This window comes from Nothobranchius furzeri, chromosome 15 (assembly GCF_043380555.1).
Source record: "Nothobranchius furzeri strain GRZ-AD chromosome 15, NfurGRZ-RIMD1, whole genome shotgun sequence".
NCBI lineage: Eukaryota > Metazoa > Chordata > Actinopteri > Cyprinodontiformes > Nothobranchiidae > Nothobranchius > Nothobranchius furzeri.
The window spans coordinates 35855899-35883320 of NC_091755.1; the positions used below are offsets into that span (position 1 = coordinate 35855899).

Below are 27422 nucleotides of genomic sequence, written 5' to 3' on the forward strand. Positions count from 1 at the left end.
ACCGCTGACGTCTTTTGCTTTTTGAAACATACGTTTCTTGTTACAATTTTTCTGGCACCCCCATCGAATTAAATCCACATTTTGACGCAGGCATGAAGCCCAATAGACGTCTTTATTATGAGCTGAGGACAGACATTCCATGACAGCCATTACATCTCATTCCCGTTATTCCTTCAGAGAAAAATTACAAGTGGGGGGGAAGAGCATAAGCCTGAAGGTCCAGTTTCCATTGTAATCCAGGTCTGAAAATCACGGATGAAATTTAGTTTTGGTGTCTGGCCGCTCCACTAAAATAGAAGATTGTACTCCCATGGATTTAATAGTTTTAATGGAATAAAGTTCCACATCAGGACAGTTTCAGTAGACGGGCAGAGGACGTTCTCCTTTAACAACCGACAAAGACAAGCTGCTGAAGAGAGACTCTTTTTCGACGTCTCCTGTCCTCCGAGTTCCAGATTGTTCTGTCTTCTCTGATTGGCGCCCCGCACGCATGCGCACACCATTTTCGCTTGTCCCTCGACGCCACTTCCGGACGCAAGCGCACTCCAGTCATTAATCTAGATGCTTTTTATAGTAACAAAAGCAAAATGATTTTGTGCCATGGATACAGAGCCTTTCCGAATATTTCTACATGAAAAACTGTGAGATTATGCTTTAAATCTCTGTGCATGAGGATCCGGTGTGTCAATGGTCTGAAAAAAAAAACAAAAAACATAAAACGTGTTTCAAATATCCAGAAAATATAAAAATACGTAAGAACCAGACATATTATGTAAAATAAAACAATACAGCATTTTATTTACCTTTAATCTGAGTTTATTTCAGATTTTACCTTGGACCTTTGGACACGGAAATCACCAATATATGTTACTCATTAGCTTAAATAGATTTCAGACCTGGTCAAAGTTCTCATTTTAGTAACTCCTTCCAAGCAGCCTTTGTTCAACTAAATGCTGCACTGCATAAAAAACACAAACATGTTGATAAAAGAGAAAAGCATTAAAAAATGACATCATGGAAGACTGGTGTAACTTTTTAACACTTTACTTCATCAATAAATTAACAAAATAAGGCCAACAACTTCACAAATTAGTTCATAAATTAGTTTATAGATGAATTATATTTGTTTCCATTGGCTTTTCTTGTTTTAAAGTGCTGATAAAGACAAACATATTAATCTGCTTCTCACATAATGTAAACAATGATTTTTAATGAGACTTGTCATCATCTACAGAAAACAAAACACTAAATATTTTTCACTATCATCCAATGCTTTCATAAGGAATCTGTATGCACATCTGTCCCCAACTCTTATGCATTTAGAAAATAAAGGACAATAAAATTAGTAGACGAAGGTTTACAACAAACTAAAAGAGTGGCTTGTGAATACTACCTTAGATTGTCCAGCCTCAGTTAGAAATTGTTCTAAGAAACTGATGAAAAATGCTATAGCTTTTCAATTTCCAGTAACCCGCATTTGTTGGGATTTCCTTCCACAAAATACTCGATTACTGGTAGCCATCATTTTTCTGCATGTTTTCCCACCAGCTTCATACTCCTACAAAAGACCAGAGCTTGAGTAAATCCTCAAAATATGGAAGTTTTCTGAAACATCAAAACAAGTAGCACTTCAGAAGTCTTGTCTCCTACAACACTGCAAAGCAAAATGAGTCAGTGGTGGAGTTGCTTGTTAGTTTATCAAATACAAGACGTCAGATTATCAGAAAATAAAACTCCAAATCCTGCCATCTTCTGCTCCCCACGTGTTATGGCTAACTTCTACCCCCGAAACAGGAGCGCCAGAGCTTTTTTTTTACCACAGAGATTGAATTGCAAAACATTCATTTATAGTAGAGACCACTGCCTCGCCTCTGCCAGTGTGCCCCAGGGCAGCTGTGGCTACATCGTAGCTCATCACCACCAGTGTGTGAATGAGTGTGTGAATGGATGAATGATACACTGTAGTGTAAAGCGCTTTGGAGTCCTTACTCTGAGAGGCGCTATACAAGTGCGGGTCATTTATCATTATCATCATTTAAAAAAGGACTGTATTTGGTCTTTAAAAATTAAATTCATGTAGTGGATCATGAGCTGTTTTTTTCTAATAGACAAACACACAAACATCTATTTGCATTCTGTAATTAGATGTAGTTATAATCTTGGGTTAGATTCGAGAAAGATCAATTTAGCAATAAATTAGCTAAATCTATGCACATTTTTTTATAAATCTGGTAAATTAGGCTAAATTGACAATAAGTTATCAGTCTATCCTTTAAAATATATTTATTAATTTATTTTTCATTTAGCCAAATCAATATTATGTATTTTTCATTATTTTTCTTTGTGTTGGAATCAATGTATAAATTAGAAAAACATTGTAAGCTTTTGTATTGTGGACTAACTTCTCGGACGATAAAGTTGCAAGGTTTTATCGTCAGTAAATTGGTTTTAAAACGTGTGAACTTTTGAAATTATTTTAAAAAAAGCATCCCAATACCAAATTTGGCCTCCATTTTGTATGCAAACGGCTTCACCTTACTGTAGTGATGGGATCCTCCTGTGAGGATCCTCTCAGATGTCAAAGCACCAGCGTTCAGCCAGGAGTTTTCTCACGCATGCGCACGAGGGAGGACGATCTCATCTGGAGAGCGAGAGAGAGAGAGAGAGAGAAGTTCACACACAAAGCCACGCCTGCGCGGTGCGCCTCTCATTACAAGCGAAGTTACTGCATCTTTTTAGGAGGCTACATGCTTTCTTTCGACACCCAAAGGTCGCATGGTGTCAGGGACGCGCCTAGTCACGGGAACCAGAACCGGGGCGCGCTCACGGAGGAGGCGCAGGCTCGTGCTTTTAACAGCGGAGAGTATCAAACAGCGTGCGGGGATCCAACTTAATGGTTTACATTGGTTCTCAACGACTCGACAATGATTTGCGCCAAGTAGCCTATCGTTTTTTCCCTTTTCCGGTGTTTATTTTTGCATTTCTTTTGTATTTTTGCACCGGGAGAAACTGACATAGCAAACTCATCTGTATGATCGGGGAGCAGGAGCACGCAGTATGGTCCGGGAAACCAGACATCTATGGGTGGGAAATTTACCCGAAAATGTACGAGAAGAGAAAATTATCGAGCACTTCAAGCGGTGAGTAGGAGCAGTAGATGTTTGGAATGAAACGATCGACAGCATCTCTGTATCCGTCTCTCTCTCTCCCTCTCGTGTGTGCGTGTGTGTTTGTGTGTGTGTGTGTGTCACATTTTAGTGAAGTCGGGATGAAGCAGGAGGTTCCCCCTGTAGCTAAAGTCCCATTTGGCAACGGTGCTGTCAGTTTCTCACAGAAGCAACATTTTGTGTGTGATGCATTCGAGCCGAGACTGAAAACAGAACCACTCACAGCTCGAAGCACAGATGTTATTTCTACCGTTTTTGTTGCCTCGGTCTTTTTAACTTATTGGCTGATTGATAACTCATGTCGAGTGTTTGCATATTTCCTCCAGGGCTGATTTAAAGCCAGCCTACCTTTGGTCCCATGGTTAACGGCATGCAGTCAGTGTAAACAAACTCCAAATTATCTGCTGACCTGCTCAAGCAATTTATTTCACAGCCCTAATCTGTCTCTGTGTTGTTGTTTTTTTTTGCTTCCATCAGATTCCTGTACAAAGTAAGGTTAATTAGCATGCTGAGTGCACAGTTTTGTCTGTTAAATCTTAACACATGTAGGTAAACAAACCTTTAAGAAGTGACGCGACATCTCGCCGCCATGCAGCTTTAATTGTTGCTGCTGATGTGCAACGTAGTGTTACTTGTGTTTACTTTGTGCGCAGAAAAATGGTCGTGTGTGTGCGTGCGTGCGTGCATGCGTGTGCGTGTGTGTGTGTGCCACATGAAAAACCGCGTTGCTTCCCGCAGCTGCTCGCTGACTTGCACAGCCTGCTGCAGCGCGATCTGATTCAAGACAAAACCAGACTCTGAACGCATCCATTTTTTATTTGTAATTATTTAGCGAATTTTCTTTCAAGGCCACGTTTGCCTTTTTCTCCTCCAGGAGCAAGAGCAGACTGAGCCCTTACACCGTTTGTCGGCATTTAGCTCTTTGTTGTCCCTGGACTGAAAAAAAAATGTAAATATGTTCGTGTGTGTGTGTGTGTGTGTGTGTGTGTGTGTGTGTGTGTGTGTGTGTGTGTGTGTGTGTGTGTTGGCTATCATGGTTAGTCTGCGCGCTCTCGCGTCTTTCTCGGCTGTCAAGGAAATAGCAGCCCGCCTGGAAATCAAACATGCCCCCAAATACGATTTTAGCCAAGAATCGAATGCATTCTACGACAACATGCCGAGAAAAAAATGCAACGATTAAATTTTTTATTGAAGTAAAAGTAAAAAATGCATACGAAATATAATCGGCCATACCCAACTGAAGAGTAATATTCAAATGGATAACCGAATATTTGTCCGGAGGGATTATGTTTTTGGCTGCAAAAAGGTCCACGTCTTGTTCCATGCAGCCTCGCAGAACGCGCACTAATAAGCTACCTATATGCCGTTTTATTTACATAATCCCTTGGTATGATGTGCGTAACGATGTGTTTGGGGGAGATGGTTGACTGGCAGCCTGCAGTTGCAGAAGCAGAGAGGGTGGAAACGATGCTGGCCAGTCATTTTGAGCGTGCACGCTTCCTCAGCCCCTGCGTTCACCCAGAGGTAGTGGGGAGTGTGCAGGTGCATGACAGCCCAATGTGTGATAGAAGTCATTGAAGATGGGGGACGGCAGAATGAGTAAGCAGTGTGAACAGCTTTTCTAAAATGGCGTCGGGGGCTGTGCAACGTTGGGAGACTGATGTGCCAATAAATTTATAGGCACCCTGCTGCATTTGCCTCGCAAACAGCAAATACGCGTCCCCAAATGTCTGTTTCACATAAAATTCAGTGCACACGGCCTGCATTATCTGTGCAAAATCCACACAGCTTATTTTAAAGGTTTTAAAGAAAATAAGGTAATTTTAACTCAGTGGATAGGCCATAGAGGGATTTTTAGATAATTTTAGTGTTTTTCAGTGTCAACGTTACATTATCTTACCCTTTTATAGCCTTCTGAACAGCATATGTTCTCAGAAATAATGTTCCTAAGAACTCCACAACTAACAGCTAGTCTGGGAGCTAGACCACAGTGTTAAAACAGCTCCCATAAACCTTTACACTACCATTACACTTGCTTAACACTTTATTTACATAAAACAGAAAATTACATATTTTTTCAAAAGATCATGTAGAGTTTATTTATTTATTTAATTAAAAAACACAATTATTGTGACCTGGAAAGTGAGTGTTATTATTATTTGTCAATAATTTCTTAATATGTCAGCATAAATGATCATGTAATATGACAATGTATATCTCACATAGGGATGCACTGATATGGAAATTTGGGGTGATATTGATATTAATACTGCTGTTATGAAAAATACCCAATATTTCCCTATAATTAATATAATGTGTGTATACATATATATATATATATATATATATATGTATATATATATATATATATATGCTTCAGTTAAACAACCCCACAATCCTGCATTATCTCACTATCGCTCTCACATGCCCAAACAAACACCTCATGGGCCACCCCCTCCACTAAGGTTGGTCAGTGGGACAAATTATTTGACCATTGGCGACTGGCCAAGCCCTTTGTCAATCTTTTTTTATGAGTGATATCTTTTATGCCTTTGGATTAGACTTGGGAATGAGAAATTGCAAACTTCTTTGTGAAATCAGCCTATATTACACATCATTTGAAAGTTAGGAATCTTGTGATTCCAATGATATATTGCAGCCAAGGAATGGACCATAAGAGTGGACACAGTAAACATTTTTGTTAAACAATACAGAATTTAAATTATTGTCTAACCCACCGTTCAAAGCCTCATATCATTGACAGAATACAGCCATCTCCAACAAGAATGGTAGTTTTACATCCAGAAGTCCAATGCTAGTACTCCAGTGAAATTATTGGGCCACAAAAAATCTTATGTTCACAATCCAATATAACAGATGCAGATAGGGCTGGGCTATAAATCGAAAATTTATCGTTTTTGAAATTTCTAACTTTAACCGATATAATTATTCCCATGTCAATAAATCTGGTAATGAAAACGATTTGTGTATGAAAGATTTGTGTGGGTTGGCGACGTTCATGTTCCTTTAAGAAGCTGTACCACCTTGAGTCACATGACAAAGTGACTCAGCATAATACACGTGATAGCGCCATCTAGTGGACAAGTTTTGTTTTTGAGCATACATGTAGTTATCATCCATTTATCATTGTCAAGGTGAAATCCTCAAAATACTGGTACATTGATTTTAAGCCATATTGCCCAGCCCTAATTGCAGAAAACATTAAAACATTTTCTGAGATGCGCCTCTCATAATCCCTGTTAGCATCCACATGTTCAAACCTTTGTGTGACGTCTTCCAGAAACCAAAAGGTGAAGGGTTTCCCACCTTCTGTTGTGACAAAATCATAGGGAGCCTAAGTCACGCCCATCTACTTCCGGACCATGGGTCCCCGAAAGAACAAAAAAATAAATGCAAGTCAATGGGGCTTAAAATGCTATTTTGTAATTCTGCTTGTTATGTGCCATGGATTTCACATATGATGTCCGTGAATTTTAAACACACATTTTGATACCAATAACGAGCTTTTTTTCCGAACGGGGGAAACATTTTCTTAAGTTTTGTGTGAAAATAATTCCAGGACTACAAATGTGCTTCACGAAAGTGACATCATCAAACCAGAAACGGAGAAAAACAGAGGGAAATGGCTTAAAGTTCAGCGAACTTGAAACCGTTCCTTCAGAAGGAAAGAACCACTGTAGATATGTGCATTTGGTAAGTAGCTGCTAAGCTAGGGGAGAAGAGATTCTGTGGCGACGTCACAAATGCGACGTGCCGATGTCTGATTTGTAGTCATGCTTATTACAAAATCTCAAAGGACGTAACTGGCGTGGTCGAAACGCCCATCATTAGTTGTCATTTAAATTGAAGTGCAACATATGTGTGATCCAGAGCGTAAGGCAAAGCGGATTAGAAAATAGCTCTTTTAGCCCCGTTGGCTTGCATTCATTTTTTTCGTTCTTCCGGGGATCCATGAGCTGTCCGGAAGGGGAGAAGACTCAAGTCTGGGGCACACCGGAGGTGCCTGCGTCGCGTCCACACCGTGCCCGCACAGTCATTTTAAATAGAAGCCATTATAGTTAATGAGAGTGGGCACATAGGGAGTGCCGCACTGCGTCCCAGAAGTGCCATGCCGCACGTAGACACTGAAGAAAGGCCCCGGTTCTATCTCAAGCGCCGTGGCGTGCTGACGCTGGCTGGTTACGACATTGTGGAGTCCTTTACAACAGACATTACCACGCGAAATGGCTTTACGGCACAAACCCAGCTGCAGTTTTGATAACTTTAAAGAACTATTGATCTTAAAATGTTCAAATAAATTGTGTGCTCACCCATTTTTAACAAATTCGAGTCTCACAAAACATGACGGCAAGTCTGATCACGTATAAACAATAGAGTCACTTCCCGCTTTCTGTTCTCAATTCCCACGTGATGTTGTGACTCTCACTCAACTTTCCAAAAAGCGCCCAGTGGAGAGACGCATCCTGTGTGACAACTTGACTTCTCAAAACCACGGGGCGTGACACCGTGCTGCGCGTCCGCCTCCGGTGCGCCCCAGGCTTTAGGCTCCCTATTGGCTGGCAGGTCAGAAGTACCACCCTATATTGTGACGTGTGTATTACAAACCAACTGTGGTGCAGTTTATAGTTGGTTGACACATCAAATAGCCAGTGAAATTAGGAAAACAATGTAGTCTTCTGTGGAACCCTCATGGCCTGCTTCCACAAACTGAGTAAGAACGATATCGCTCGGTGTAGCGCTGTGTGCAATATGTCAGGCCCACAGAATGTCCAAACATCTCTTTTTTTGTGATCTCATTATTTTTTGGACTGACGAATATTGCTTGGAAAACGTTTACATATTGCCCAAACTTACCCTCCACCTCTTGAAACACATATGTAAATGGCAACAAGATGGAAATAGACATTGGTTGTTAGTAGCGTTTTACTTATCAGACCAATAAAATGTCTAACGTTGGTCGACAATGATGTCGACCAACGTTAGACATGATAAAAGTTTGAAACACTTGCGTGTCCTGCTATTAAATATTTGGAGATTGGAGTTGTTTTTAAGTGGTAGCACCACGATTTGGTCTTTTATTCTCTGTCAAGCTGCTAGTCCTGAATGTGAACGCTTTTTCTCTCGACTGAGACCAGTGAGGTATTTATACCTTTTACACAGAAACAAACCTTAAAATGGTGAAAAGAGCTTTTTATAGGTGTGAAAAACAAAGTGGTGTTTGAAATGAATACTTAAGAAAAAAGTATTTTTAAAACCATACCAAATCTCACACCTTTTCCGTTCATTTACCAGCACCTTCATTCCTAGAAAAGCACGTTCCACTTGTGCAAACATCCAAAAATACACTTAAAAATAAAACGTTAGATCGACCAAATGTTATGTTTGTTTCATCAGATATACCATATTTAGTTCTTTTTCTTCTTAATGCAACACCTTTTACCAAACTGAACAAGTTACATTCATATGGAGCAAATGTGATTCCATGAAGACAATCTAACTAGTGCTTTTGTTTGAGTGTGAATGCATTTATTAATATGAAGTATTCCAAGGTTCAAGTCTAGTTGCTGGGTTACTGTTGCCTTGTGAGAACAAAGCACAAGGTGGATAGCAGAGTAACCAATCCACCTTACCTCCTACCTCTCCATGCACATACACACACACACACACAGACACATTGTCTCTGGATATTGCACTTTTAGGTGCAGCACAGGAAATGTGCAAATAAACTGTTTTCAAACACTTGTAACCAAACTTGCCAGATCCATCAACACAACAGCATATTCAAATTCTGAAACCTGGTGATCACCATCTGTTTCTTTTGATCTTTGCTTAGATATGGACGGGTGGAGAGCGTCAAGGTCCTTCCCAAGCGAGGGTCAGAAGGTGGAGTCGCTGCATTTGTGGATTTTGTGGACATTAAAAGTGCACAAAAGGCCCATAATGCAATCAACAAGATGGGGGACAGAGACCTACGCACTGATTACAATGAACCAGGAACAATTCCTAGTGCAGCGAGGGGGCTGGACGATAGTCTGTCCTTAGGCTCTCGTGGCCGGGATGTATCAGGGTTCACAAGGGCGACTGGGGGGGCTGTGTATGGGGCCCCCTCATCGCTTCACAGCAGAGATGGACGCTATGAACGCAGGCTAGACGGGTAAGTGGAGAAATGTTCTCTGAAGGCAGGGCACACCATGGTTTGTGGTAAATGCCTCACCCCAAGCGTCTTTCCACCATCTAATCATTCACTTATTTGGGGGTTAAAGAGCAGAAATTAAATCCTACAGGGATCCTCTCTAAGGTTCTCAAAGTTTATGATTAGGAACTGATACGTTTAATAAATGAGAGCATGTCTTATCATGAATGGTCAGTGGTGTAAAAGGCTTTTGGGGATTACGTTCGTGATCCCAAACATCACCGTGAGGTGGATGTCCCAAATATGGAGAACATGGGGCAAAGATTGGATATCGCAGAAATTTCCCAGGATTATTGGAGATTGCTGGAGAGAGAGAAAAAAGAGAGGAAGGGAGTTAAAGAGAAAGAGAGAGAGTGGTCCAGCTGCCATCCCTGGGATTTCCCTAATCTGGAGTTACATGCCCTGTTGGATGGATTAATGTCACCCATTTTTTCCTCATGTAACAAACCAACCAAGACACACATTTCATGTATGACACCAGTGTTTGGATTAGTCTGATCTGGTTTGTGTTGTGTGCACCTCAACGAGGGTGCTCACTTTGCTCGTTGGTTGGAGTTATGCGGATACCCTACACAGGATATTTATTCCCCACTGTTGGATTAACAATGGCCAGACGTGTGAAGAATATGCTACTATGTAAAGGTATGGGTCGCTTTTTTATTTGATTACTTTTTGTTTGATTTTGGGATTATATCAGGGCAAATTGAGCATTGGGAGACATCTACTGATGATTCTTTTCAGTAGAGACTTGAAAAACAAGTGAGCAAAGGACTTTTTCCATTTTTATTTGTCCCCTGCTTTATTTTTGTGGAGATTATTCTTATTTTGTCAAAGCTGAGGCTAAGCATGGACTGCATTTGGATCGTACAAATCTAAGAAGCATGCCGGAAATTGGGACTGGAAGGTTTAAACCATCTTTCTAATGGAGATAGCCAACCTCTTGTTTGTGGATTAATGCATCCAATCCTCAATGTGGAACTATAACTAAACCATGGATACAATTAAAGAACCAGAGAACTAAATTGGACTTGAGCACTACATTTTTAATGACTCAACCCAAGGGTCTTAACTGTGAAAGAAGAGATGGATTGCCAACAGCCATGATAAAGAATTACATTCTCCTTGGAATGAAAGCAACGCTTCTTTGTTAAAAAAAACTGGATTACTCTTACAGAACATCTTTACTCCTGATGTACTCTGGTCAAATTTTTTAAAATGTATTTTGCTGCACAAAAGGAGTTCGACTACTTCATGACAGTGGACGTTCAGGACTTCTCCAAAGAGGGTGCAAGACCTTTTTTTTTAGCGTCAACCTTTTTTTGAGGATTTTACTTTATTAAAGATGAGCTCCTGGATTTCAGTACTTTATTGGACTTAAATGCAACACCCTTTTCTGCTCAACATGTGTCCAAATGGGTACATTAATTAGGACATTTTCCAGCCAATGAAACAGTTGGATTCATGTTTAGTTGTAATTCTACAATGGACAGTCCAGCTGGTCTGACACGAAGTCCCTGACATGAAGATGAGGATTATACTTTGAAACCTGAACATTTGTTCTCCAGATTATTTTTTCTCCTCCACTCAACATTTTTTGTCCAGTTTTTGCTCACAAAGTTCAATCTCCCTAAATTGTATTTGGAATTATATGTCAACTTACCACTCTCTCAAAAGGTTGGTATGTCCTGCCCTGTATATTTTAGCTGTCCTCTCTAACCCCCTAGTTTGAACCCCTGTCTCTCTCCATTTTCCTCACTAACCAAAGTAGCTGGTACATACAGTTATTGCTATCTGAATGTCTAAATACAGAAATGTGTACTGTTCCTTGTATTGCTTTCCTGTTGTTTTCCTTTCTTTTATGTTACCAATCCCTCCGCTCCTGCCCCCCTCCCCTGCCCTTCTGTGTCCATCTGGTGACAAAAAAAAATCTTGAAAAACCTTCTAGAATTTAATTTGACAAAAACTAAAATATTTTCTTAACTCTTAATTTCTTATTGCCACAATTTGCATTATACTACCTGAAATGGGGGAAGGGGCTTGTTGAGGGGCTAACAATTAATGACTTTAGTAATATTACAAATAATATATAATTTTTAACTTAGTATATTTCATTGAGGAATTTTCTTAATATAATTCTCAAAATTTTATAAACAACATTTCAGATCACAGAGTTCATTTTTGTTGAGGGTACACCAAATTACATTTGATATCACTTATTTCTTACATCTATTAATTTAAAAATGAACTAAAATAATTCACGACTTGCTTACTTTTGCTCTGAACTAAATGTAAATGTAGTTGAAAATGTTAAATTTTTTTGTAATTTAGGAAAATAAAATTACCAAAACACTTTTATAGACCAAATAAATATTTACTATAATCTATATGTAAGTATATGTACCGTAAATCCTCTAATATTAGCCTGTATTTAATTAACTGCCGGGTATCATATTTTGGCCGGTGTCGGAGTTGACGGAGGTGAATAATGGCCGGTTTCTTAATGTGGCCGGGTGGAATGTGGTAACAAGCAAGTACGGGGGGCGGTTGTGTCATCCGTCTCACCTTTGATTTGCCAGTGATAGACCGCGATTCGGCTGGTGCGGAAACGAAGAGGAGGCGAAAATTTGATATCAAGTTCAAAGAGAACGTGCTGATTATGCTGCAGAACACTCTGGGGAGCAGTAGGGGTTGTATGAACTAGTCACTAGTCGACTTCACCGCTCTATAGTGACTTTTTATGCCTGTCATCGACTAGTCGCTGTCATGTGATAATGACCGGCAAGATGCAGTCCACGGAAAAGACAGCAGCCTGCTGTCAGCAGGTGACAAGCTCCTGCGCGTCGGGAGGCAATGCGCTGTGCCAGAGCGTCGGTACTGACACCCGCCGTAAAACGGACATTTAACCAAATTGTGACCTTTACCCTCTTGCAATTTAACCTTCCCCTCACCCCCATCCTAACCTTAACCAGCTTGCGCATGCAAATCTCTGATTGTTGACGCGATCCAGACATCTGCGTCCTGAGCACGGCCACAGTAACATTATCAAATCAGGTGTCTCCACCTCAAAAACTAATTTAACACGCGATCGTTCATGTCGGCTCATTTCCTTTTATGTTTTCTGTCTTTTATTCTTTTATTTGTGCCTGATGCTTTTCGCTGCTGTGGATCGGGGCGCATCACCTGTTTTGTCCTCGGTGACGCACCTAACTGATGTGGCCGGCGAGCACTCCGCTGTTTTTGCGGTCGGTAGATCTTTTAGAACTGCAGTTCAAAGGTAACTCATAAGGTGAATATATATGAACCCAGGTAGCAGTTTTTCTTTAGGATTGAGAGGAGATGCAGGAAGATAATAAACAGAGACAGGACAGAAAAATAGTCAAATAAAAACAAGTTAGTTTTTGTACCTGGTGGTTGCAACAAACAGACACCATTGAAGGTAATCAGAAGTGAGGAACAGAAAATGAAATAATTATTTTAATGTTTAGAGCAGCAGGAACTCTGAGAGGCTGCAGGCGCATCAGTGAGTTTGCGGCCGCTGCGCAGGGGGGGGGGGGGGGGGGGGGCTGAAGCAGAAACTACCGTTGTTAAAAGAGATGTGTTTAACTTTGAAAATGTGGCCGCAATTTGAAATGTCAAAAACCCCAGTGAACCATTAGTTCATTTTGCTCAAATAGAAATTGAGGCCTGCCTCTAATTCTGGTCCTCCTTCCAATAAAGGCCTGGAGCTTGATGAGCTTGAGTCAAATACAGGCCCGGGCCTGTATTAGAGGATTTACGGTATCATTTATTCTTACAATTCGACTAAAATAAAATAAAAATTGTTTTGAAAACCTGTCAATTTAAAACTTGATTCCTAATAATTTCTGTATGTATTTTTACTTTATTTATAATTACCTTGTATTGAGATGTCAATTCCTTCAGATCCAGGTTTTACTAAAAAAAGTTATAGCAAATTTAGAAAACAAGTTAGCTTAGCAACGTTCCAATATAGTGTAGCTATAAATATATTATGGAGTAAAATATTTGAAATAAATTAATAAAGTGGTTTAATCGCCTTTGTATAAAAACCGTTGCCAATAACACGGCTTGGACCGAAAGCAACGATAGGACCATCTGGTTGTCTGTCTTGCCAAACACTTCCCTGGGTGCTCCAGTGTAGTTAGCAACAGAACACCACTGGTGTGAGAGGTTGTGGCTCAGTAATATCAGAGCAGAAACAGCCGGCTGCTACCACTTCAACTTTAGGACAAACTACCAGAGTCCCAAAAAGAAAAACATAATTTGAAGTCACGGACAACAAAAGACGTCTGGACCTTGAAAGCGGCGACTGGTGTTTAGCACTATCTCGTTTTCTCTGGTCATGCGGCTTTTCTGTTCTGGCAGAAGCATATCAGAGAAGATAATCAAGAGGAGGGGTGAGTGTTCTGTGACCGTGTTTGTGTTCAAAACCTAGCTTGTTCTGTAGGTTCGCAAAAAGCAGCTTTAAATGCCATAAGGTAATGTTGCAAGTCATCACACAACTCAGCTGTTGCAACACAAAATAGCCAGTTTGATGAATTGCACTGAATTGGAAATCATTTACTTTATTACCACGAAACAAACACTCCCTGTTTGTTTAAGTTGAGAATAATTTTAAATTTAAAGTACTTTATAAATTATTGTAATAATAATAATAGTAAAATTTAGAACAATGTGATCCTTTGTGCTCAGCTGAAAGAATTTTATTCAGTAATTAAAACATTAGCTCCCATATGCCGGAGACTCCGTATATAAGGCTTCTTTCTGTCGTGCTGCTGAGATGCTTTCTCATAAATATGCTGCTCACACAGTCTCAAAACAGTTAATGTTCTTAGCATTCACCAGGGCGGGCTAATAATCCCACACTGATCAAAATTCTGCCTAAAGGAAAAAAAGAGCCTAACTGAATTATTTTTAAGCTCAATGAATAATGTAGAGGCTGATTTGTGCAAAGTGAAATTGAAGGGAATCTGATGAGCAGTGAGTCTGCGCCACCAAATTAGCATTTTGGAGAGCATGTGGGGTCAAGGTAATCCATCAATTTCACGACAGACATCCTTATGCTATAGATGTTATTCATGAATCCAGTGCACAGATGATTGGATCAAATAAGCTGAAACAGAATTTGCCCCTGACCCATTGTTACTTTTATGTATAGTGCAGTGAGAAGACGTGGTGCTCGTCTCCAGTTTACCCTCAACATCTAGGGCACTAAATAAAGATCATGAAGTCCTTTTGAATTTGGAAAACAAAGCTTACCCAGAACATCAAAAAGATTTTTTTATTCATGTCAAATTTTTTACTCTAAAGATTTGACACACACACGCACGCACGCACACACACACACACACACACACACACACACACACACACACACACACACACACACACACAGAGAAAGGTTTTATGTTTTATTACAGACAGTAACCTGAGAGGATCTTTGAAGTCAGCCAAAGTCCTCTCAACCATAGCCATAAAATGTAGGTGCCAGGTGCAAAGATCAGGCTGAGCATTTTAAGAAATTCACCAATCATTTACCAAACTGCTTTTTAAGATGTCACAGGGCACCGACGATGCAGATGTAGATGTTTGTGTCTTTTATCACCAGATATATATCAGTAGCCTCTTGCAGCACATTTAATAATTCATATCTTAAGCCCTGGAGGATGCAAGGAACCAATTTTCATGTGTTTAGGATTTTCTTTCTGAAGTATTAATGCATAAAAATATTTTTGTAGCATAAACTACAGCGGCACAATATATCAGCGTCAATTTAGGTATTGGTTGATGTTAGTCCTTTTTGAACATATCATTATTGGTCTGACAACTAAAACTGGGTCAATATTAACAACCAGTGTTTATTTCCGTTTTTAGGATGTTTGCGCTTGTGTTTCAGTAGGGGAGGGGGCTGGCCATGTGGCGTTTGTTGGGGTGTGAAACTGTTTTCTACTGATACAGCAGAGGATTGGTGGGGGAGTTGCTTTTACACAGTGTCACCAGTGCAGTTATTTATCTTTTATCAGCCATAACAGAAGTATTACTACCAGATATTGGTGTTTCATATTGGTGCAGCCCTAATATTTAGATTAGCAAGATTCTGTTTTTATATATTTGATGAATTATTTCTCCGTACAAAGCAAAGTTTTATAGAGAAACGTCACATTGCAGTTGCTTTAAAATCATAAAAGCTTTGTAGATATTACAAAAAAAAAAGGTTCCTAAACATAGTCTGTTGTTCACCGTGGCGGAGCACGTTCACGTATCTGGAGGGGCGCGGCCTAATGATTATACCCGACGGGAGGGGTGAGCGTTCTGGGACTGCGTATGTGTAAGCTAGCTAGCTGGGCCCAGCTTGTTCCAACATTCATTACAGCACCTTTAAGGAAGAGACAGAGGTGTGACCAAGTCACTGCTTTGCAAGTCACAAGTAAGTCACAAGACTTTCCAGTCAAGTCTCGAGTCAAGTCCAAGTCTAAGACAACCAAGTCCAAGTCGAGTCCAAAGTCAATAAATTGGAAGTCCAAGTCAAGTCAGAGTCCTTAACTTTGAATTTTCAATTCATAATCAAGTCACCTGTCCAACTTCAATTTAATAACAATGATAAAAAATAAATTCTAGAAATAAAGCTTCTTAAAGCTTCATTTATTTGCTCAAACAAGTAGAAAGTGCAACTGAAACTGATTATAATCAAAGAGCTGCTTCAGTTAGCAGTACAAGATCAAACCCAGAACCAAGAATGATTTGTGATTTTTGTCCATGTCGTGTCACTTTTGTGCTAAAATATCAAATATGCTCAAGTCATCATCATGTCAACAGATGCAAGTCGATTCAAGTTGCAAGTCATTGGCGTTCAAATCCGAGTCAAGTCGTAAGTCTTTATAGATTTTATCAAGTCAAGTCAGAAGTCATTAAAATAATGACTCGAGTCCAAGTCATGTGACTCGAGTCCACACCTCTGGGAAGAGATGACTACATTTTGCTATGTGGACTCAAAGCTAAATGGAAATAGCCTTTACAAAGATTCAAATGTGGAATATGTAAAAAATATATATATATATACATTTTGAAATGTCTGGCAGTTAAATCTTATCCCAGGAATTGGCTGAAGCTCCGGCCAGGACGACGTGGGTGAAAAAGATAAAACAAATGGGTAGATCCATCAAAGGAAAACGGTAGTATTTCAATTATTACCATTCCATCTAATCCTGTGCAGTTGCACCGAACACACAACGTGTGAAGCATCTGTTACAACATCACACCTCTAATCAATGTAACGGGCTAAAGTGAGACCGGCCCCTAAGTGGTGCTGATGCACCGCAGAGATCCAGTCTGCAAAGGCATAAATAGGACAGACTTCCTATTTAACTAAGTTGTTTCAGCCTTTCCACGTTGACTCGTGGTTTTAGAGTTTATATATTTTTAAAATGAGCCCTCAAAATAGCTTTTTGCTCAGTACATTTTATCCTGAACATGAATTTATCTTCACTTTGGTAAAACTGTATGAATTTGTGATGTAGGACTGGCAGTAGTGAAAATATTCCTTTAACATTTTATTTTGAAACCATTATTTATTTTGTTATTATATAATCATAGAGCATATTATAACCCCTTTTGCCTCAGATAAATTAAGAAAATGCAAAAAAGGCCATTTTCATTGTGTTTTTTCTTGGTGTGGAAGTGAAAGGGTTATAGGACTTAACAGTCTGCCCTTTAAAGTACCGGTTTTAATGACTTTGAGTGTGTTTGTGTTAAACCATGTGCAGCCTTCCATTGGAACTAATTTGTTGATTATAATTTGATTTAAATTCAAACTGCAATAATTGCCGTCCTGTCCCGCTCCTTATGCTGCCTGTTGTACTACGGCAGTTGTAACCTCAAATGAAACTGCTGCGTTCAGAAAGAAGCTTCGCTACAAGACGCATTTCTCTTCTAGATTTTGACGTTGAAATTTTAAGGATTAACTAGAAGTGTGAGATTGCTCATCACTATAAAACCATAAAACATTAAAAAAAATGTAAATGGCTACAAAAAGTAGAAAGTTACTCAGACTTTTGTCTTCTCAATCAATTAAAATGAAGAATTTAAAACCTTTTGGTGTTTTATCAAAGCTGGTGGAAAAGCACTGGTGGTCGGGGGAGCTAAGCACATATAATTTTAAAGTCAAAACAAGATTTATTCATTTCAATGCCCCTCTAGAACAGATTTCCCCAAAATCTCTTAAATTTCTGAGACATTTCGCTGAGTCTTTCCCTGTATCTAACCCACCATACGCCTTATCAATCTGTTCGTCCACCTGTCTGAAACGACTCAACTGTAACTGCAAAGTAACTTGCTGTTTCTTTGTGTCTGTTAGGACTGCTGAAAGTCGGGATAGGGCATATGATCACGGTGCCTATGGACATCACGAGCGTCCTGGTAGCAGCTTTGACCGTCAGAGGCACTATGAAGCAGACTATTATCGTGATGCAAGGGAGAGGACTCTAAGCAGCGCTGGAAGTGGGTCTGGCACCTCCAGTGGAAGTACAACGGTGCCCTCAGGAGTCAGTGGAACTATAGTTAGCGCTGTTGCTGGGACTGCTGGAGCTGGTGGATCAGCTGGTGCACCGACAGGAGGCAGCGGAGGATCGGCAACCAGCGGGGTTGGTTTCTTTCGCTCCCACAGCAGGAGCCCATGTCGCTTTGAGACTCCAGAACCTCGCTACGAGTCTCGCACCAGAGAACCATTTACCCTGGCCAGTGTGGTTCACAGGGACCTTTACCGGGAAGACCGAGGACGGCGCGGGGACAGGTCGTACCGCCAAAGCCATAGCCGCTCTCCACATTCGACACATTCTCGAAACCCCTCTCCTCAGAGACTGGTGAGTCAGGCTACCCGTCACCCTTGCTCCCACAGCGGGTCCGGCTCCCGTAGCCGCTCCTCCAGTTCGGACTCGGCCAGCAGTACCAGCAGCAGCACAAGTGGCAGGTAAGAGAAGCTTCTTGGTGTCCACACTTCATGTTTTGGCTTTTAATTGTCCTTTTTGCGTCCATGGCAGTGTGAATCCAAATCAACCACTGTGCATGGAACCAACCCAAGAATACACAATAACAATAGTTAATGATGTCTCAAGAGCATGTTGTATCAGCCTCACGTCTTGTGCAAGATGAGTGAATCTAATTTCCTCTGGGGGTTAGAGGAGACTCCTGTTTAGAAGAGAGTATTGTGTAATATTCAAATTTTAATCATCATCAACTATTTCAGGACGTTAAATCACCTGGTACTTTATGCACTATTGTAGCGCTACAATATTTAATGATGTATCTTAAGATATCTTAAGAGATGTTATTATTTAGCACACCAAGTGTTGTTCATTTTTGACATTTCTGATGCAAAAAGTTGTACAGAGGTTTGGATCGAGAGCATAAGTCATCAAATTTGGATAAACATTTGTAGCTGCTTTGCTAACTCACTTTTTGCTTAATTTAAATTTACATTCCATTAGATTTGTTAGTCAAATGTCAAATTTGCTCAATTTATCTTACCTTATCTTACCTTTTGTTCAGGGTGGTGTGTGTCTTTGGTTTTCTTGTCTGAATTAGTTGATTAGTCATGTGACTTTACAAAAAACATTCACATCAACCGTATTTTACAGCCAAGTAAGTGAGAGGCTCATATTTCTAGGAATTTTCTTTGGCGGAAAGGTTTAAAAATACACGTAAAGCAAGTGAAAAATAGGATGCATAAAGAAATTATGAATAACAATAAAGGATTTCTGTTTTCTGTTAACCTTCTCAGTGGCCTAGTGTCTGCCCTGAGACTGGGAGATCGGGTTCAAATTCCAGTCGGATCAAACCAAATGCCTCCTTGTTTGACACTCTTTTCACAGCTTTAAGGGGTTGGATTGGGGGGATAAACCATTAAATATTTCCCGAGCGCAGCCCTTGCTGCAGCTCACTGCTCCCTATGGGGATGGGTCAAATGCGGAGATGAATGTCATAGTGTGATGACTAATGGGACTTTAACTTTTTTAAGTAAAATTTTGTGAGCGGAAACAATCTTATCTTCCAACTCTTAACACTTGAAGTGACAGTGTTTATTTTCCCTGGCGATGGGGGGCAGTAGATACCTAAATCATTGCAAGCAAGCATTATTTTTGTGTTCAAGTAAGACCTTACGAACAGAAGGCCATTATCCTTGGGAGTACAATCCAGCAAAAAACAAGAACGTTAGGTTCCCTTTCATCATTTGCAACAAGTGAAGAGGTAAATGTGTAAAAGAAAAACTTTTATTAATGTTTAAAGTTTTGTAACCATTTGTCACAAAATCAAATCAGTAAATGCATTTTGTCCTCATAGGCTTCCATATAAGGAAACATGGCATCCAATATGGCGTCGCCGAGAGACTTAGGGTGTTTCTCAATGTCAAGGTGCCTGGCCTTGCGAGGCGATGTCTTGCGAGGCCAGGCGCCTTGCTTACGAGGACACTGTCCTTCCTTGGTCAAAGAAAACGGTTAAATGGAACAGACTTGCATCACGTGACCGCGGCTTCCATGGCGGTCACGTAACGTCACGTGACACGGGAGATAACGCTATATTTTATAAACGTTATATTTTATACGTATAAGTTTCAATATAAATATGTAATGAGCCTTTTACTTTTTTAAATGTGAATAAATGTCATGCTATCGTTTTTTTTTAAAACACAGAAACGGTTTCGTTACCTGTTTTTTCGCTACGTTTCGCCTGCGGCTGCAGACTTCCTCAGGCTGACGCTAATGGTGGCGCGTCACTTCCTTCTCCGTTTATCTGCAGGCAGCAGAGGAAGTTGTCGCCCTCTGCTGCCCGCTCTCCCCTCTCCGACGATGCAGTCCCATGCGCGGTCCAACGTGTAAACTCCATCATCCCTGCTCATGGTCCGACATCCACGTCTCCTTATCTCGATTGCTTCTTTAATCCATCTTTTGTATTTTTGTTGTTCGGTGTTTATGATCCTTGTGTTGTCCCAGTCCTTTATATGTCCCATGCAAACTTTGCAATAAAACATACATAGGAGAAACCGGACGCCAACTCAACACACGAACAATAGAACATAGAAAGGAGTGAGAGAAAGAGGCAAGTCGAAAACACAAGAGAGCAGCAAAAGAGGAAGCAGAAAGTACAATAAAGAAGTCAGCCATAACAGATCACTGCATACGAGAAAATCATATAATGGACTGGGACAAGACAAGGATCATAAACACCGAACAACAAAAATAAAAAAGATGGATTAAAGAAGCAATCAAGATAAGGAAACGTGGATGTGGGACCATGAACAGGGACGATGGAGTTTACACATGAGACTGCATTGTTGGAGAGGGGACAGCGGGCAGCAGAGGGCGACAACGTCCTCTGCTGCCCGCAGATAAACGGAGAAGGAAGTGACGCGCCACCATCAGTGTCAGCCTGAGGAAGTCTGCAGCCGCAGGCGAAATGTAGCGAAAAACAGGTAACGAAACCGTTTCTGTGTTTTAAAAAAGAACGATAGCATGGAATTAGAAACAAGACACAGCAAGAACACATCTAAGATGTGTATAAATTTGTTAAATTTAATATATATGCGAGTTTCAACCCGCTAGCCACCGAAGCTGCAACTACTAAGCAACTAACCAACCATAGATAACTTCTTTGGATCTAAAAAAAAAACATTTTAAATTAGTTCTATTACTACTTGATATTTGAACCCCGAAGTAGCTGCCGGCTTCTGATCCACCATCCTTTTGCAAATACCGCAGTGTATTCTGGGAAATTTTTGACCAAGGCAAGGCTACAAGACACCTCCCAACTATTCTTGCTCAGCTAGCTAAACGACTAACAAATGGAGGACACGCCTCGGTAGAACATGAACATTGGAACACATCGTGGCGGTTCCTGATGACGTATCTCCTAGGCAACCGGGGCGGGGCCAAGACATCAAGGCGAGGTTCCTTAGCATTGAGAAACACCCTTAGACCCGCTCCCATGTATTTTAGACCTGATTTTTATGGTTATATGTTATGAAACCGGCAATATTTTTCAACAAATGGGTTTCTTTTAATTCAATTTCTACAACATTTCAATGCATATTTCCAGAAATTAATGGTAAAAACTACACATTGTCACTTAAATAAGTTAATTTAATTTAAAAAACATGATAAATGTGCAGTGAAACAATTCAAATATCTTGTGCTACCACCCAAATTTCTGGTATCAGAATCATAGATTTTTACTTTTGTTGGTTAAATCTGAACAATTTGGATTCTGGCAGTTTTATTATTTGGCCTCTCTATTTTGGATTCTGCACATGGTTAATTACAAAAAAATTAAATAATCAAATACTCATTCACCAATTTTAAACGTTTATTTACATGCCATGACATGCCATTCAGAGCCATGGCGTGTAGCAACACGTGTGGTTTGGTGAGGAAGTGCTGCAGGGGGGGATCAGGAGACGGCTGCTGTATTTTTCTCACTACCTCTGTGTACGGGTAATTGCCCCCCCCCCCTCCCCTCCGTGAGATCCAGTTGGAACTGGAAATTTCTGGCCAGTGCTGGCTGCCTGCCCACTCCCACAGGCTAAGCTTCGTCAGCAGCACTTCCGGGAGTGTCTGAGCACAGGAGGAGAAAGTGAGAAGGAAACAAACAGCAGAGGGGCTAGAAATCTGAGACAGACATGGGAATCGGTGGGGAGAGAAGATGCAGGAGGAGGGCGTAGGTGCGCTGCTTGTGCAAAAATCATTCATTTTATGCATAATTTTGAGAAAGAAACACTTTAAAAAATCAGACAACACATATTGTGACAGCTTTTATGAGAATACAATTTTCTCAGTGCATTTTACACAGGCACAATATTGTCTTTACAACCTTATGAGGCCTGCAGTTTAGAAAGAAACAAAACAGAATTTCTTACACCTTTTCATGATTCACAAAAATATATTACTCCAATTTTTCTAAATGCACACATATTACCTATGCCGTCCTATATATGTGACAATATAAAGTCCTTTCACATCTGGGTTGGCACAGCCCAGCCCTGGTAGGTTAATTGTGTTCACATCTAGAAAATCTGTACATTTTTCGTGTTCAGCTGACTATTTATTTGGACTTGCTCTCTGGCGGTCTGCATCATGTGAAGCCAACTCACAGCAACTGTCAACTGACTGGCTGGCTGAAATTCACGCTTACCTATAGAGGGAGCATCTGATTGGCGAGTAGAATCCGCCAGCAGTGACGTCACTCATGCACAGTTTAATATCATTCTAGATACAGTGGAGTAAACATCTTCTCTGACTGCTGCTCAGAACCAACGCTCCTGCCGCATGAGGGCAAGGACAGACTCTCTCAGCAAGGCAGCAGAAAGCAGTGCGCTTCATATCAGAGTCTCCAAAAGCAACACTGCTCACGGCCGCCTTTGTTTACCAACTTAAGGAGGACTACACGGACTTCTCTGCGCATCCTTTGCCCTGCCCACAAGCTCTGAGACATCTGTTTCTAGGAAGGCTGTGTGAACCACAGAGATCATGGTGTGAACAAAGACAGACCGGGCAAGGTCAAATGTGAAAGCCCCAATAGTTTGGGCACAACCCATAGACAGAAGTCATAGGCTGGAATCTACGATTGTCTTTCAAACTATCTCCACATGCTATTGGACAACAAAGAAAGTGATTTACTCACTGCTACAGATGTCAGTCAACGGGGTAGTCTGACATACACTGTCAAAGAAGATGTAAATACATCTTTCTTTGAAATAAAGGACTTAAGCACCTCTATCTGCTCTTGAATCAAAGAAAACCCCAAGTCTAAAAAGTTCAAAGTTTATGCCAAAGCTGTTTCATATGAGGCAACGTCATCTTAGTTCCGCTCCGTCACATTATCCCGCCCACCAAACCGAAAGACCACTGTTATAGGCAAGGTACAATACTTTTATATATTTGCAAAATAAAAATTTAGAAAGGCTACGTAGATGACATATTAGAAACTATACCAAGAGAACAAACTGAGACAATAACAGAACACCTGAACAGTATTGATGACACAGACAACATAAAATTCACATATGAGGAAGAAATAGAAGGCAGCATAGCACTCATGGACACGTGGGCACGGAACCATGAACAGAGACGAGGGGGTCTACACATTAGATCATGCATGGAACTGTGTCATCGGTGGGGAGAGCAAAAACCGCAGCTTTGACGGTCACGTGATCGTGCTGTTTGAAATCGCAATTTCAGTCCAAAAACGATAGATCATTCAGCTGTAGTTTTTGGAAATGTCCATCAAAATGTTGTCGAAAATGAATTAAATGATGTCCAGTTGTTGAAAAATATTGGCAGCTTTGTAACATATAACCATAAAATCATATCTAAAACACATGGGACCAGGTCTAAGGGTGTTTCTCAATGCCAAGGAACCTTGCCTTGATGTCTTGGTCCCGCCCTGGTTGCCTAGAACAGCCTTTCTCAAATGGGGGTACGCGTACCCCTGGGGGTACGTAAAGAAACTCCAGGGGGTACATCAGAGAAGCAGACTGTGTCTAAAAAGGAGCTTGATCACAGCAGTTGCCTCCCTGCCACCAAGGATGAAAAAGATCCTCAGTGAAGCACAAGCCCAAGTGTCTCACTAAAAAGTCTGTAAAAACACTCGGTGCAGTAATGTTAAGATTTCAGTCTTCTTTTTGATTTTTAAAAATATATTTTGAGATTTACATTTGTTTTTAGCAATTGTTATTTAAAATGACGTTGATGATTTCTTTTAGAGAACAGATATACTATGATCCCAAAAGAGAACACTTTATGTTGATATGCTTTTTATGAGCACAAATCTTTAATTATAATTAGCTTAATCATTTCTTTGGCCTGTATTTGATATATATATTTTTTAAAATATTTCTAGTTATATATATATATTTTCCAAATAGTTCAAGAGATACTACAAAAAATGTGCAGTGTTTAGCACATTTATGGATTTTTCAATGGGTAATCTTATGGTTTTAAATAGTTTTATGGTGACTGTTTTCAATTAATTAATTAGAATCACATTTTAGTGATGAAAAATATTTCCAATACATTAAGTTATGGAGTATTAACATTTAAAATATTCAAAATAGTTTTTTTTCCCAAATGGTTGAATTTTGTACTTGTTTATCAGTTTCAAAGTTTAATAAATCAGTCACTGAAGGCACCTATTTAAGGTCTTGTTTTTTACAACCAAAAATGTTTTTGCGCTGATTAGGGGTACTTGGCTGAAAAAAAATTTCACGGGGGTACATCAGTGAAAAAAGGTTGAGTACCACTGGCCTAGAAGATACATCATTAGTAACCGTCAAGGCGTGTTCCAATGTTCATGTTCTACCGGGGTGTCTGTTTTCCATTTGTTTGCCATTTAACTAACTGAGCAAGTATACATGGGAGGAGCCTTGCAGGTTGGCCTTGGTCAAAAATTTTCCATAATACAGCTCAGTATTTTCAAAAGGGTGGCGGATCAGGAGCCGACAGCTGCTTCGAGGTTTAAATGTAAGTCAACTAATCGTAGCTATCAGGCTGATATCTAAAACATTTTTTTATTCAAAGCAGTTATCTATGGTTGGTTAGTTGCTTAGTAGTTGCAGTTGCAGTGGCTAGCTGGTAATAGTCTAAATCGCTTACATATTTAATTTGACCAATATATACACAATTTCAAAAGTAAAAGGCTTATTATATACTCATATTGAAACTTGTACATATAAAATATAACGTTACATCATGTGTCACGTGACATGATGTGAGGCCAGGCACCTTGATATTGAGAAACTTCTTAGTCTTTGGGCGACACCATATTAGATGCTGTTACCTTCTACGGGAGCCCGTGAGGACAAAATGCATTTACTGATTTGTAACAAACATTTAGTATTTCTCTATTCATTAACAATGTTGTTTTACACATTTACCTTTTCACTTGTTGCCAGTGATGAAATAAATGTGATATGTCTTGCTTTTCCGTCAAAATGAAGGTGGTAAAAACCGCTGCCACCCAGTTGTCAGAGGCTGAATTGCACCACACAAAAGGAAAACCGTACATACATTACAGAAGCAGAATCATTGGATGTCTTCACCAGAGAATCAATAAAAAAGAACAAGTTTTATACCATGCACATTTGGGTCTGCGATCAGCACTGCATCATTTTAAAGCTCACGAAATCCCATGAAATCACTGAGTTCACTTGTGTGTTGTTAACAACAAAGTGAGCTGTAAAGACAGGGATTGTGTTCATGGATTACATAAAATGGATTTGAAAAGAGCTATTAATACTTTTCATAATACATCTCTTAATTTAAAATCAAAAAGGTGAGACTTGCATCATCTTTTAAATCTGTGTTCCTTTTGTCACTGTAGTGATTCAAGCAGTAGCTCGAGCGATGACTCTCCAGCACGGTCAGTGCAGTCTGCTGCTGTCCCTGCACCCTCAGCTCTTCCTTTATCTTCCTTTGACAAGGACGAACCGCGCAAAAGCTTTGGCATTAAGGTCCAAAATCTTCCTGTGCGCTCCACAGGTATTTAATATCATTCTGCAAAAAGAAACATTAAAGCATTTTTGCTGTGTGTAGAAACAGATTTTACATTCATAAGTATAGCTTGATTTTATTAGAAATAATCACCAACAATCTATCCTTAAACTCTGTTAAAAGTGGTATTGTATTAAATGTGCTTTCTACAGATACCAGCCTAAAGGATGGTTTGTTTCATGAATTTAAAAAACATGGAAAAGTCACATCAGTTCAAATTCATGGAGCTTCAGAGGAGCGCTATGGGCTTGTCTTTTTCCGCCAACAAGAAGACCAAGAGAAAGCACTTGGAGCGTCAAAAGGGAAACTTTTTTTTGGAATGCAAATTGATGTCACAGCCTGGAATGGCCCAGGTGGGTTTTCATTCTCAACTTTACAACAGAGAACAGTATCACGTCAGCCTGCTCACGCCTCTCCATCTCTCAGAGACAGAAAGTGAAAATGAGTTCCGACCCTTGGATGAGAGGATCGACGAGTTTCATCCTAAAGCTACACGGACATTATTCATTGGTAACCTGGAGAAGACCACTACTTACCATGACCTGCTAAACATCTTTGAACGCTTCGGGGAAATTGTAGTAAGTTACCATTTTAAGGCGACTGGAGTGATCGATTGGCTTAACGGTTTAGGATTACCATCCTTCTTCACCAAATGTTTTGTTCTTTCATTCTTTCTCTCAAGGATATTGACATTAAGAAGGCAAATGGAGCACCACAGTATGCCTTTCTACAATACTGCGACATTGCTAGTGTCTGCAAGGCCATAAAGAAGATGGATGGGGAGTATCTTGGCAACAACAGATTAAAGGTGAGGCTTATTTAGAGCTCATTTTAAGGCTAACCTTAGCACTACTACCTGCTCAGTGTTATCCTTCTGAATTATACTGAGCATAATTAATGATAACTAAATGCAAAAACAAACAAACCCAAAGCATTGAAATAATAAAAAAGCGGATTATTCAATTTTGCAGCTGGGCTTTGGAAAGAGTATGCCAACAACGTGTGTTTGGTTAGATGGATTATCATCTAACACGACAGGGCAGTTTCTTACTCGTCATTTCTGTCGCTATGGACATGTTGTCAAGGTAAGTTTGTTTACTTTTTCTCCCCACAGTGGCCTTATTGTTGCTTTTTTAAAAAGTCCTTTTCCTTTTGTCTAGGTTGTATTTGACAGGATAAAAGGAATGGCCCTTATTCTGTATAACAACATTGAATATGCACAAGCTGCAGTGAAAGACACAAAAGGGTGGAAGATAGGTGGCAGTAAAATTAAGGCAAGTGAATAGTTTTCCTCTGACGTTGTAATCTGGAGGATTTTTTATGATCCTAGGTTGTAATATTGGAACCGATGTGTCTTGTTCTTCTTCAGGTTGACTTTGCAAATCAGGAAAGTCAGATGACTTTTTATCGTTCAATGCAGGCATCTGGGCAAGATATGAGAGACTTTTATGACTTTCTCTCAGAAGGAAGGTTTGTTTAGTTTTCCAA

At 40.0% G+C, this 27422-nt stretch overlaps 1 protein-coding gene and 1 long non-coding RNA gene across 6 annotated transcripts in view; one reads left to right on the plus strand and one right to left on the minus strand.

The window, feature by feature from the left end:
* Positions 1-79: 79 nt before the first annotated feature.
* LOC129164729 (uncharacterized) lies at positions 80-4540 on the minus strand. Of its 2 annotated transcripts, none has more exons than XR_011516759.1 (2): positions 4401-4540; positions 80-2641 (listed from the first exon to the last, which is right to left on the minus strand). It is a non-coding gene; the product is annotated as an uncharacterized lncRNA (long non-coding RNA). The 2 variants fall into 2 exon arrangements; XR_008564234.2 differs by lacking the exon at positions 4401-4540 and adding an exon at positions 3727-4009.
* spen (spen family transcriptional repressor) overlaps positions 2624-27422 on the plus strand; it is a 36238-nt gene continuing 11439 nt past the window's right edge. For 3 of the 4 annotated variants that reach the window (XM_015966970.3, XM_015966971.3, XM_015966972.3), the window contains exons 1-10: positions 2624-3140; positions 9022-9342; positions 17753-18364; positions 25765-25922; positions 26087-26287; positions 26361-26512; positions 26617-26742; positions 26906-27019; positions 27095-27208; positions 27304-27404. In XM_015966970.3, coding sequence (XP_015822456.3) covers positions 3058-3140; positions 9022-9342; positions 17753-18364; positions 25765-25922; positions 26087-26287; positions 26361-26512; positions 26617-26742; positions 26906-27019; positions 27095-27208; positions 27304-27404 — 1982 coding nt within the window. In that variant the 5' untranslated portion in view covers positions 2624-3057. Of the gene's footprint in view, positions 3141-9021; positions 11056-17752; positions 18365-25764; positions 25923-26086; positions 26288-26360; positions 26513-26616; positions 26743-26905; positions 27020-27094; positions 27209-27303; positions 27405-27422 lie in introns of those variants that run through there. The other variant, XM_015966973.3, reaches the window with a different exon arrangement.